The sequence below is a fragment of the Silurus meridionalis genome, chromosome 13 (assembly GCF_014805685.1).
Source record: "Silurus meridionalis isolate SWU-2019-XX chromosome 13, ASM1480568v1, whole genome shotgun sequence".
Classification (NCBI taxonomy): domain Eukaryota; kingdom Metazoa; phylum Chordata; class Actinopteri; order Siluriformes; family Siluridae; genus Silurus; species Silurus meridionalis.
Window position 1 is genome coordinate 25,556,618 of NC_060896.1, and position 13,659 is coordinate 25,570,276.

Here is a 13,659-nt window from a genome sequence, read left to right on the forward strand (position 1 = left end):
GTTGTGTTCAGATTATGATAATGATTGTTATGATTATTATTATTATTATTATAAAATGAAGAAGAAATTGTGGAATCTAGGTGCAGGTGGAAATTAAACTCCTTTGTATATCACGTCCTTTTATTATTTTGCTTTGAATAGACATCCAAATGTGTGTGTGTGTGTGTGAGTGTGTGTGTGTGTATATCCCGCCGTTTGCTTCCCCGAGCTCCCTTTCCACAAATGTTTGGATTCTCACTCCACCCTGCGGGCCCTTCGGCCGTACTGCCCTGCCATTGGCTGATCCGGACATCGTATGCAAATTCTCAAGGCGAGGGGCGGGGTTTATTCGATAGCTTACGACCAAGCATGACGTCACTCGGCGGAGTGGCACAGTGGCTGACCCACGGAGAAAAGAAAACGGGAGTGAAAACTGGAAACGGGAGCGCGGGATGGAAAGATAGCAAAAAGGAACATAAGCGAGAGAGAAAGAGAGAGAGAGAGAGAGAGAGAGAGAGAGAGAGAGAGAGAAAAAGAAAAGAAAAAGAGAAGGGAGAAAATAAAGAGGGGAAAAATAAAGATTCGAGCGTGCGTGGGTAAGAGAGAGATAAAGGAAAAAGAAAGGAGAGATAGACTGAGTGTATTTGCGAGAGAGGAGGGCGGTGACAGGGTGGGAGGAGAAAGTGAGTTTATGTGTGTGCGTGTGTGTGAGTGTGTGTGTGTGTGTGTATGTCTGTGTGTGTTGAGAGTGTGTGAGTGAGTTAGTAAGAGAGAGAGAGGGAGAGAGAGAGAGAGAGAGAGAGAGAGAGAGAGAGAGAGAGAAAGATGGCTACAGTAGCGGCGAGCGGAGTGCAGCAGGAGAATGGCTTCAGCACCACGAACAGCTCCAGCAGAATGAACGGCATCGCTCTCGGTCAGAGCCCCATTCCCATGAAAGACCACGACGCCATCAAGCTGTTCGTGGGTCAGATCCCGCGCAACCTGGAAGAAAAAGACCTCAAGCCGCTCTTTGAGGAATTCGGCAAGATCTACGAACTCACCGTGCTCAAAGACAGATTCACGGGGATGCATAAAGGTCGGTCACGTTCCGTTCCATTTCCACCCCTGTCTGATGTTTGTCTCTTTGCACGGGTTGATACGCAGAAACACAGACGCGACTGCATGCAACATCCAAGTGGACGGCTGCATGCGTGTGTGCATGCATGCGTGCGTGCGTGTCCCTCCTTGCGCGTGTTTCTGTGTGGTGTAGGGTATGCATGTGTATATTCGCACGTGTCGGTGCATGCTCTCAGGGTTCCCGCGTCCACGTGAATAGCAGCTACTTTTATAGCAAAGTAGATAATGTACATAATGAGGATCATTATAGGTAGACATTTAGGATGTTGCCAGATGTTGGGAGCCAGGCGTGTGAGAGAAAGTTTTATTTTCTTTTTTTCAAAAGGTTAAAAAAAAAAAAATCAGATTCAATGAAGTCAGAAAAAAGAAAATAGTTTTATAATAAGTAATGAATTAATTGTAATTTATTGCAGCAAAGCATTTTGAATAATAATAATAATAATATTAATAATAATAATAATAATAATAATAATAATAATAATAATAATAATATACTCTGACTTTAATGCAGCACTATTAAAAAAAAAAAAAAGTACAATCAGATTTAAACACAATCTCTCAGGAACAAAATGCATCAAATGGCATTTTTTTCCCACGTCTTTAGTGTGTATCTTTCATCCGGAAATCCGGAAGTAATTTACGATCCACAAACTTCTAAAATCTATCAGATCTAACATACGCTGAAGCTACAAATCGTTTTACCACAACACTGAGAAAAAAAGTAAAGGCTAGTGCTTAGAGTGGCTCAATTCTACTCCAAAATGACTACAGTAATGAAAATGGGAAAAAATGGAGTTGAGAGCATTTGTAATGGAATAAAAAGTGACTATTATTTTTTTCTGAAGGATATTTGGAATAATAAGTAAAGATTTTTTGCACAAATTTGTTAATTGTATTTGAGTAGGTATGTATTGACATCCTCATTATTAATGTTTGCTAGTTTGTTTATTTATTGTCTACTGCGAGTTCTGCATTTCCGTTTAACAACCCCCCCCATTCAGAGCACTGCCTGCTCACTAAAGAACAGCTACATGCGATTGAGACAGGGTGGATTTATATTTATACAGTACCTCTGTGGAACCAGTCGTTGAACACAATGGCACTATGCCTATTAGAAAAAGCACAGGTGTGTCACTGAACAGTTCCACAGATACACAGCTTATAGAGCCCTGAAGTTTCTCTGTGCCCATGGTGTCTGCTTTTTACTGCCACAATCCTCGGCTCAGACGAGAAATTGTAGTTGTCTCTGTGTGAGAGTGACCATGGAGGAGCAAAACAAATCAGCTTGTAAACATGTGAGAAATAGAAGCCCATACTGTACACATGTTACCTGAGTTTGGCTCTTAATGCAGGATTATAATTAAGAGGCCAATCCTTCTATAGAATGTGTATCAGAGTGACCAGACTGTTCTGATACACACTATTACCTTGGGAGCAGAATCACACAAATTCACATACATTCAGACACGTATTCAGACTAAGCACAAGCAAGGTTTCTATTTCACACTGTGTTTTGCTTCCTTTAGCACACACAGCTAAGGCTTGGTAACAGACCGATGAGTTAAAATCCTGGCGGTTAATGAAAAAAATGAGAAATACTGCTCTTAAGATTTTGATTTTTTGCACAAAAGAAGAAAACGAGACTGTTCTACATGTTTTTTCGGTGAATTAAAATAATACTAGTTGTAGTTACTAGTACTGGAGATACTAGTTGTTAACTGTAGATTGTAGGATTTAGTAGGCTCCTTTATGCATAAATGACACACTCAACAGTTTAAAATAATATAGTGGGATCAGTATATATATATATATATATATATATATATATATATATATATATATATATATATATATATACTTCTAAATTAACTGTTGTACCAATAATAATAATAATAATATTATAACAAAAGAAAAAAGTAAAATATCTCATATAAATGAAATACAAATATTTTCTAACATTGTCTCTATAATAATAAATGATGAGTTATTAGGCCAAGAATTTTGTTTTTTTTTAGCGATATCTAACTAAAGTCATTATCAACTATTCAGCATCAATAACAACACTTTTATAAATATGAAATCATCCATATAAGAATTGCAAACATTGCAAAACAGAAGTCATCAAACTCCCACAGCTATTCATTTGTAATGCATGAACTGTAATTGCAATTTAGCTTTATTTCACACTTTCAGCTGTTTGAGTTCTCATAGCACAGGTATTTTAGCTAGCAGGTGAGCTTTCACCTTTCCTTAGTGTGTGTGTGTGTGTGTGTGTGCGTGCGTGCGTGCGTGCGTGCGTGCGTGTGTGTGCGTGTGCGTGTAGGAGACAAATCATGTTAAAATTTTTACCGGCCACTTCTTGAGCTCACAAAAGTCCACCACCGTGGGACTGAGCCTGATCTGTGTAATGTTTAATTTTATCATTCATTACTTGTGCCCCAATAGTCTTGTATAAAAGATGTAATTGGTTTTAAATAGCTTTACAAATGGACTCCACTGCATACAAAAGTGCGAAAATGTCAGAGGAAAGATGGTGCTGCTTTAACGAGCCAGGATAGATTGCGCGCTGAACAGGAAGGCAGCTTTGTGAATTGTTATTTCTTCCACTATGTTACTTCTGCTTCTCTTCCATTGACATTTTTATTTTCTGATTAACAAGGAAAGCATTTGACAGAGCTGGCATCCGCGTGGTTTTATTTTATTTAAGGCGAGGAAACTTCCAGTGCGACGATTGTCTGTGACAGATTACATCTGTTTGGCTATTTCCATGCATCTTTTGTTTACTGTGGAACCAATATAAGGGTATATCTTTTTTCTGAATGGGAGAGTATCTCCCTTTATGAGTTGGAGAAAATGTAACTAACAGGATGCCAGTCATGCCTCTATTACTGGCACTGTTATGCATATTGGCCACGCCTATTAAATAGGGGTGTAACGGTACACAAAATTCATGGTTCTGTACATGTCTCAGTTTTTAAATCTTTGTTTGGTTCAATTTCTGCATGGTTGGGGGAAGAAATGCAAAAAATACAATTGCTTGTCGTTCTTTACTAACGCAGTTAGTAATATTATTATTATTAACGTTTGTGATCAGCATTTAAACAATTTACATTTTTAAAACAATTTTAATAAAATGGCAGCTTTTTTTTACTTAATTTTTTTATCTAAAAGTACTGTGAATAAAACAAATTAATGCAATACACCTTTTTTATATTGTTTAAATTAAGTAATCAATTAAATTGGCACAAATGCAATTTATTCAATAAAATGAAATTAATGAAAATTTAATTAACAAGTTTGTTAGACCCCATTCGGGTAATAAAGATGTGTATGTAAGTGTGTGTGTGTGTGTGTGTGTGTGTCTGTTTTACGTTTAATATTTAAATTTCTAATATCTTCTACCTAACTGTTCTTAATTTTGCACACTTTAACAAATGTCTTCATTTCTTCCATCTTTCATTCATTCACTCCCTTGTTATGTGGAATTGTAAGAATTTTCTCCTATTAAGAGAAAGTCTTGAAGCTGGACATCAAACGCTGAAGAATCCATAGCCCTAGCGTTAGCCGCTATCCACCTTCTGGTTAGTGGCTAACGCTAATGCATTGGATTCTTTACTGTTTACATGCACGTGCAAAACAAATCTTATTTCCAGTGTAGAGTGAGTAGCCACAGGGACACTGCAATAACTTTAGTTTCTTTTTTATACACCTGGCATTGTTGTGTGTTTTCAAGTTTAATAATAATAATAAAAGATTTTAACTCTCTTTCGCACGTAAAAAGGATTGCAACCAAAAGCCCTTTACCGAAAAATGTCTAATACTTACTAGCCCTGATAGATGCATTTTGTTGACTTTATACCAGCACCTCATTCACTAGACTCACATTACAGAGGTGATGCATCTATACTTGTAGTATAGTAACAGTCCCAAGGGTCATGCTCTTTCTATTTTCTATTTTACTGACATTTTCCCAAAAAAAAAAATGACTCATACAGGTTGAGAGAGTGTCAATCCTGCCTCGAGTTTTAGCTCTTTTTTTTGTTAGTACAAATTCTGTCTGACAGAAATCCTAAAAAATGTTTGTAAGCTGAACCAACATTTCACAGTGGACTTTAGGTGAACTCTGCTATTATTATCCTTTATTAGCATGCTTATGAACGATAAGTAATTTAGCCATGCTCATAGTATTTATAGATCTGTTGTTTAGTGTAGCACCAGGGTTCTGGAGGAACATTGTCTTATTTTAACTGTGTATAATAGAAATGACAATAAAAGCCTCTTGACTTGACTTGACTTGAGATTGAGCTGACATGATTCTCACAATTTCAAGTCATTAAACAACTATAGGGCTAAGGGTGGGGCTTGCAGCTGTGTATTTCCTTTTGTGCAAATAACATTTACATCACCCTCATAGTTGAAATTCATATAAATTATAATATTATGTTGAGCAGTCAGATAGTATTCTCACTGAAATCTTCTTTTATCGTGGGCTAGTAATAGAGGATGATCATTTGGTTATTAGAAATGTAATACTAATGGCAAAACATTTGAAAATAAAAAACATGGGTTATTTTGGGTGGGTTTAGTTTTGTATTATAAATGTATCAAAATCTAATAGGATTGCAAAAAATGAATATATATATATATATATACATTTTAGGCGTGTCCTCGATGAATGATTTACATAGTCGAATCAGATAGACATGCATGTGTGTGTGTGTGTGTGTGTGTGTGTGTGTGTGTGTGTGTGTGTGCGCTCTACAGAGCATCTGAAAAGTATTTACTGCAGTTCCACATTTTGTTACAGCCTATTGCAAAATTGAGTAAATACATTATTTTACTCAAAATTCTACAAACAATATCCCATAATGACAACATAAAAGAAGATTTGTTTTAAATCTTTGCAAATTTATTTAAAAAAAATGGAAAAAATCATGTACATAAGTATTCACTGCCTTTGCCATAACATTTCAAAATTAAGCTCAGGTGAATCCTGTTTTCACTAATCATTGTTGAAATGTTTCTACAACTTGATTGGAGTCCACCTGGACATGATTTGGAAAGACACACACCTGTCCATATGAGGTTCCACAGTTAACCGTGCATATCAGAGCACAAATCAAGCCATGTATTTCAAGGAATTGTCTGTAGACCTTCGAGACAGGATTGTATAGTACAGAAAAATTTCTGCAGCATTGAAGGTCCCAATGATTGGCCAGACAGAAGTCTCTCCTCAGTAAAGGCACATGACAGCCTGCCTGGAGTTTGCTAAAAGGCACCTGAAGGACTGATTGAACTCACTGGCCTGAATGCCAAGTGTCATGTCTTGTGGAAACCAAGCACCACTTATCACGCCAATACCATCACTACACTGATGCATGGTGGTGGCAGCATCATGCTGTGGGGATGTTTTTTAGAAGCAGGAACTGGAAGACTGGTCAGGATCGAGGGAAAGATGAATGCAGCAATGTACAGAGACATCCTTGATGAAAACCTGCTCCAGAGTGGTCTGGACTTCAGACTGGGGCAACGGTTCATCTTCCAACAGGACAACGACCCTAAACACACAGCCAAGATAACAAAGGAGTGGCTACGGGACACCCAGACAGGGCCAAGACTTGAACCCGATTGAAGATCCCTGGAGAGATCTGAAAAGGGCTGTGCACCGACGCTCCCCATCCAACCTGATGGAGTTTGAGAGGTTCTGCAAAGAAGAATGCGAGAACGTGCCTAAATATTGGTGTGCCAAGCTTGTAGTATCCAACTCAAAAAGACTTGAGGCTGTAATTGGTGCCAAAGGTGCTTCAACAAAGTATGGAGCAAAGACTGTGAATACTTATGTACATGTGATTATTACAATTATTTAATAATAATTCTTATGTTTCATAACACTTCTGCAAGAATTCGACTGAGATTGGTAGTCAAATCAGGCTCAGGCTATATATATATACCCAAAATAGTCAAAGATTTAATGCTATGATAGGAGGAGCCTGATTTGTATATAAATATATATTATACTGTATATAAAACACCAGGTGGGAACAATATTTAAGTATTGACTTGGCCTGTGGCATGTTTTTATGGGCTTGGGTTTAACCCTTTCAGCATATTTGGCTGGTCTTTTTTTTTTTTTTTACACGAAAAAATTGCATTTGTAAAAAAAGAAAGAAAAGGAATGCACATCATGGTAATGATTAAAGGAAAAAACACATTAATCGTGCAGCTCCAGCTTTGACACTGGTGATAAAAGAGACTGAAATGTGTTGCTTTGAGCCACCAGGAGCATCAGCCTGAATGATGACACTGTATGAAACTGGTGGACGTGTGTGAAGAACATATTCAGTGCTAACTCGTCTATAGGGACAGATGGGGAAAAAGTGCCCTACTATTTATATCAGCTTTTCAACAAATATTATTTTTTATAAAGTCCTCATTCACAACTCCATACATTTCAAATGAAATAGCAATTATGTCTTTTGAGTGACCAACAGTTCAAAAAGGAGCTGCTGACTGACAGATATTAACTGATATCCCATTGAATTGGTTATTGATTAGCTTAGTAAATGGTGGTAAAAATATTATAACTGCAACAAGCACCAATGAACATCCATGTGGGCAAGAATTTCCCTGCTCAATGCATTTCTTCCGCAGTTAATAACATGCTTGCCAGATTGGAGTAGTTCATTAATGTTCTACAGCTGCCAAGATCTTGCTTTAAAGCAAATTATCTTAATTAAATTGAATACATTTCAACAAAATAGCAAAATGTAAAGAGAGACAGTGTGTATATGGTGTTTAAAAGAATTTCTATCATCAAGTTCTGGTAACAGAAATTAGTTTCGCAGCCGAAAGCTGCAAAAAAGAGGCGTAATTTCAATGATCAAAATAAACATTCCAAAAAATTCAGTCTGATATTTTTTATGCTTATTAGATCTTTAAGTGTTTTTTTTTAAGATATACAGAAGTACACTCTCTACATGAACAAAAGTTTGTGGACACGTGATTCTACCATGTAATAATAAACTCTATTCTTCTGGGAAGATGTTCCACCAGGTTTTAGAATGTAAATGTGGAGATTTTTCATCTCATTCAGCCACAAGGGTGTTTGGGAAAAGTCTGGTGGTGATGTAGGTGAGATGAGGAGGCCTGGGGTGCATTCGGCGTTCCGATTCACCCCGAAGGTTTACAATAGGGTTGAAGTCAGGGCTCTGTTGGAGGGCACCCAAGATCTTCCACTACAACCAATATGAAGTATCTCTTCATGGAACTGGTTTTGTGGACAGGGACATTGAAATGCAGGAACAGGTTTGGGTCTTCTAGATCAATTAAAAGAAAAATTGAATGGTACAGTTTGGGGATGAAGTACATATCGATGGAAAAGTTCCAGTACGTTTTTCAATATATTGGATCAGATAAAACTAAGTACGTCTACGCTGTATGATGGATGACTGGCAGCTTCCAATCAATTATAACATTACTTACGTAAAAGCTTTTTGAATTAATTGTGTTTAAGATTATGTTGTTACTCATGTCACCCTTCCTCTCCAGAATCCATGGTCATGAATAGATCATGATCAGAATCATGAACCTCTGCTGAATCACTTTCTATATGATTACATAATTTTTACGTTCTTTTCAACTGCAAATCTCAAACCACACTGTGATGTTACTCATATATGTCATGCGTCCATATAATATCGGTTCCAAACATAAAATAATGACACCTTCTCTTTGCCATAGCTCTCCGCTTCATTAACCTGAGAAATCCTCTGCTCAATTGGTGCTGGAGCATTCACTTTTTTCCACTCTTTTTTCTCATATCAATTTCTGCAAGTTATCATAATGATTAGCATCTAGCTCAAGGGATTATCATGATTATTACTACATGTGCATCACTGGGACCTTTTTTTTTTTTCCTCTCTTTTTCCCAAAATCAAAATTTCTAATTAGGCCTCATTAGGATGTAAATGAATTCAGTCCTGAACAGGAACCTGTTTGTTGTGTTGCAATAATTACGGTGGTAAGAAATGACTTACAAAAAAGATTTGAAATTAAAATGTCTGCTTTCTCCCCCGTGCCGTTTTATTTTCCTATTTACATTTATTTAACCAGAGAGCATGAATATGAGGTATGATTAACTAGCTTGAATGTCAATAGATTGTCGTTTGTTCATAGAAACTTGTAGTAAGAGATTAACAAGCTTTAGACTTAGCACGGATCTAGAGATTATGACTGCGTGTGTTCCAGCTCATCATAGCGAACCCTGGTTGTTTATGTAATGAAGTAACGCTGGAATAGTTCGGTTAGGTTCTTCTCCTTTATTCTCCCACAAAGAGAGGATCGTCTTTGCATGGTTGGGGGTAAGAATGCGTTTTCTCCCTTTCAGATTAGTAAACGCACCTGAAGGAACAAAACAATTTGCTATGAGAGGTGGAACAATGCAATCATAATCTTTTAATAAAGTCATAATAATTGCTTACTAAACATTTCTCTAAACAAAAGAAGAGATATTGACATGCAAGCTTGTTAATCTGAACTTATTTTCATGTTTTTTGGTTAAATAAATATAATAGGAAAATTAAATGGCACAGGGAAAAAAAACATCCAGTTTCCAACATTCTGGCATCTCCAGGGTTGCCAGATTTTTCTAAAGTCAGTGTCCCAAGATGCTACTGTGATATGATGATGTGTGACTAAGAAAAGAGTAAAATCGATCAGGATTATAGTATATTGCCAATACTATATATTTCTACATTAATAATCTTAATTTAATGTCATTTAAAAATATGGATTCTACAAATATTATTCCACAGGTTGCAAAATAGCACTTGATCCAGTACATCCAGGTATTTTGGCATTTAAGTCTTTTTTATATTGCACACCAATTTGTTTCGAGGTATTAAAGGCAGTGAAGCCTCATTATGTTGTACAATACTCGTGAAATTTATTTGATTTTTCAGATGTGGTCTTGAAATTCTGACTAAGCACTCCATAATCACATCTACAAGCTCAGGTGTATCAATAAAACAAATCTGTATTGTAAAGATGCTTTAACTTTTTATGTTGGTGAGATTTATTAAATAATTAATAATGCCTTCTATACTTTACTGCATATTTATTAAATATTCATCTCTGATGGCATTCAAATTGAAATTTTCAACCAAAAACATACATTTAATTGTAAATGTACGTTTAATTTTAGATGTCTGAGATTGGACACTAGTACTGGACTTAGTACTGGAATACTGTTGCTGGTTTTGTGTATTCAAGCTACAAGTTGGAAAATACAACAAAGAATATTCAATGTTTGTCTTCTGTTAGCAATCTACTAATTTATAACTCCAGTATGTCATTTAAATGAACAAAATACTGTTTTGTTTAATGTTAATGCTGCTAGCAGTCATGTGGATTTGATGTCACTTGCTGAACTTGAGCTTGAGAAGAAATCTCGACTAGGAATTCCCAGTTAAAACAGGGTGTTTTTTTTCCAGCGAGTCAAAGTCAAAGTTATGTGTAACTGAAATACCCCATTTACAGAGTCAGTAGTTGAGTCTGAGGTCATAATAGTAATGTGTTTCTGAATTAAATCCTCACTACACACATGTGACTGAACACATCCTGCTTACAGTACTGAATAAGTGCTTGGTATTTATGGCTAGTTTAAGACTGATGGGTGATTTTGGAGCTTGTGTTCCCCTGGGCAAACCATGTATCATTGAGAGAATAACTCTTTACAAAGGTCACATGGTGTCTGCTCACTCACAGGGGTTTATTATAGAATCTCTCTACTTCCTGTAAAAGCAAATGGCTGCAATTTCTTGGTTTCATACTGTAACTGCAGAACTGTTTCACTGATTATTATTCTGCTTTTTATTTACAAACCCAAATGATTTATTCTTTAATAACAACCATGCAAAATGATTGTCAGGAGTGGAAGTGAGAATTGTTTGGAGATTTAGAAATGTAAAGAATTTTTTTCTTCTTCTTTTCCTCGTTTTTTTTTCTTGTATCACTTGAAAACTTTCTGCTTGTCATGTTTGCTATATTATAATAAAATGTAATACATTCTAGAGCCATAGAATAAGAATAGTATAAATAGATTGCATTGGATTTAATTAATCAATTAATTATACACACATAGAAATAAATAGATAAGCAAATAAATAAATAAATAAATAAATAAATAAATAAACCTACAGAATAAAAAAAATAAATAAATACCCAGAAAAGAACATTAAACACACAAAATAAAAAAATAATAATAAAAAAATTGTTAAACAAAAATAAAAAAAACCAACAAAAATACAAATTACCAAAAAAAACTAGGAAACAAAACAACTCAAAACCACACAACAACAACAAAAATAAAGCATAAATAAATTGCCAGACATCTGCATTGATTTGTTTCCTATTTTTTCTTTCAGTTGATCACCTGAAGGCTTTTGGAGATGATTTTATTATCATATCAGAATGCTACAAAAGCGGCTCACTGATGCCTGATTGTGTATTTGTGTGTTTACAGGATGTGCCTTTCTAACTTACTGTGCCAGGGAGTCTGCGCTGAAGGCCCAGAGCGCTCTCCATGAGCAGAAGACTCTGCCTGGGGTACGTTTCCTCTCTTTCTTCTTCTCCTCTCTCATCTCTCTCTCTCCCTCTCTCTCTGCTTTTCTCCTTCCTGCCTGCTAGGCTGCGGTGTCCTCAGCTGAACCCATAATCTAACCGATACAAATCATGTCAATCGAAGGCCTGTGTTTCTGGAGCTGATTGGCAGTGTGCCATGCCTCGCTCAGTCTCCATGCTGTCTGATCTTGCTATTCCCCTTAATGATGCTCCATGAGGCTTCGCCTGGTCCTTACGCGGGTGTGGAGGCGTAGCGCTACTATCCACCGACTAGCGGCATTGCGAAACTCACTGCGCGTGACCTTAGATGCTGTCAGAAGCAATTCATGTCTTTCGGGATGCACTTCTAAAGCTAAAGTTTTGCAAACTCCTATTCGGTGAGCTTGGCTTTTATAGAGAATACAGCAGGTTCTTCTCTCCAGTGTTTGTGTTGCTGTGCTGAAGTAGGACTCACTCACTCAATTTTATTTATTTATTTCTTTTTTTGAAACAATAGTTCACACTTGTGTCTTGTTCTGTGTTCAGATATTACTTGCTGATTTCTTCTAAATGATGTATCACAGGAAAGCTGAAAGATGGTCAATAAAGTACAATACAAACTCTGGCAACACTTGTGTTTGTGTAACAGTTAAAGATCAGATAATATACAACATACAGTACATTATGGAAGAGAGAACCAACGTCTATATGACTGTAATCCACATTGTGGAGGCGAAAAACCTCCGAGGCAAAGCAGTATGTGGTAAAATGCTGTAACGCACACCTAGCTGTTGATAGACCCTCTAATTCCATGGTCACTTGCTAGCATTGGCAAGCTTTCAGTGATGTTTGCAGTGCAAAATGGAACGAATAAAACATATTTCTTTATTATCTTCTACACAGAGCTGGAATTTTTCTGCTCAATATTATACGATATTAATTAGTGTGCAAGTAAAACTAACTTAAGTATTTGTGTTTTCGAGTTGTGTTTCTCATTTCAATTTGGTCTACCCCACCTTTATCAGAATCAGCTTCATCAAAGAAAGGAAATGAAGTAGAAAAAACTGAGAGTGAAACTGTACAGAAACAAACAATAAACAAACAAACAAACAAACAAACAGACAAACAGATGACACATACCAGATGTACCAGACCATAAAAGGAGTAAAGTTAAATAAAAAAAAGTGATAAAACAGATAAAAATAAAAGCAACAAACAAACAATTGAATAAAATGCAATAAAAGAAATTACAAAATAAATATACAAGATATCATAAAAGCAAACAAAAAGGCAACAGGCAAATTGTATTTACAAAGAAACAAGCAAGCAAATCAATCAATCAGTTAACCAACCAACCAACCAATCAATCAATCAATCAATCAATCAATCAATCAATCAATCAACCAAACAACCAGCCAGCCAGCCAGCCAACCAATCAATCAATCAATCAATCAATAAATCAACCAGCCAACCAACCAATCAAATAATCAATCAATCAATCAATTAATGTATTAATAACAAACTAAAGATACTACATATTATCAAAAAAGCACCAGGCAATGAAATAAAACAAACAAATTAAAGAATTAATAAAAAAATATACTAAGATCAATAGGAGCTGATAATTAATAAATATACTAGTAAAAAAGCATATAATAAGCAAGCAAGAAAACAAACAAATAATTTTATTACTTACATACTTGTCAGACACAGTGAAACAAAATACAAAAACTATTGTGCCATATTTAAACATTTATGAATAAATAAACTAATTAATTCATTAATAGATTAATTAATGAGTTAATTTATTCATTAATTTATCAATTATATTTTGTATTTCTGAATGTATTGTTATCTATTTAGCTCAGGTAGACCATTGGCTGATCATCTCACTGTAAGCACTGTAACAAAGTGTGTAACAGCAGCGCGTGTGTATTAGCGAGCGCTTGTCCATCAAACGCGGCG

General features: G+C 35.9%; 1 protein-coding gene across 7 annotated transcripts in view; it reads left to right on the forward strand.

Annotated features, from left to right (window-relative positions):
• Positions 1–722: 722 nt before the first annotated feature.
• Positions 723–13,659, forward strand: part of celf6 (CUGBP Elav-like family member 6) — a 173,248-nt gene continuing 160,311 nt past the window's right edge. For 5 of the 7 annotated variants that reach the window (XR_006927725.1, XR_006927724.1, XM_046865083.1 and 2 more), the window contains exons 1-2: positions 724–1,054; positions 11,618–11,700. Coding sequence is in view for 5 of the 7 variants with exons in the window: in XM_046865083.1 (XP_046721039.1) it covers positions 805–1,054; positions 11,618–11,700 (333 nt within the window). In the remaining 2 variants the exon portion in view is untranslated. Of the gene's footprint in view, positions 1,055–9,341; positions 9,456–11,617; positions 11,701–13,659 lie in introns of those variants that run through there. The other 2 variants (XM_046865084.1, XM_046865085.1) reach the window with 2 other exon arrangements.